A 257-nucleotide genomic window follows, 5' to 3' on the forward strand; every position below is an offset into this window, starting at 1 on the left:
CCCACTGCGGCTACTCCCTGGGCGCCAGCTCTGAGGCCGAGCTGGAGGCGGACGCCGCACTGTCCCCCGAGCACCCCGTGCGGCTGTGGGGCCGCAGCACGCGGTCAGGACGCAGCTCCTGCCTGTCCAGCCGGGCCAACTCCAACCTCACGCTCACTGACACGGAGCACGAGAACACGGAGACCGGTGAGTGGCCCGCCCAGCCCGCGCCGCCAGCCGGGGCTTTCAGGCCCCGCATTTTAATTAGTGTTGATTTT

The 257-nt window shown here is 68.9% G+C and overlaps 1 protein-coding gene across 1 annotated transcript in view; it reads left to right on the plus strand.

Moving 5' to 3' along the window:
* TENM4 (teneurin transmembrane protein 4) overlaps positions 1–257 on the plus strand; it is an 858,900-nt gene that overhangs the window by 412,395 nt on the left and 446,248 nt on the right. Inside the window, exon 6 of the mRNA XM_010853253.1 lies at positions 1–186. Within this exon, the coding sequence (XP_010851555.1) occupies positions 1–186 (186 nt within the window). The remainder of the gene's footprint in view (positions 187–257) is intronic.

Source organism: Bison bison, unplaced genomic scaffold, assembly GCF_000754665.1.
Source record: "Bison bison bison isolate TAMUID 2011002044 unplaced genomic scaffold, Bison_UMD1.0 scf7180017864324, whole genome shotgun sequence".
Classification (NCBI taxonomy): domain Eukaryota; kingdom Metazoa; phylum Chordata; class Mammalia; order Artiodactyla; family Bovidae; genus Bison; species Bison bison.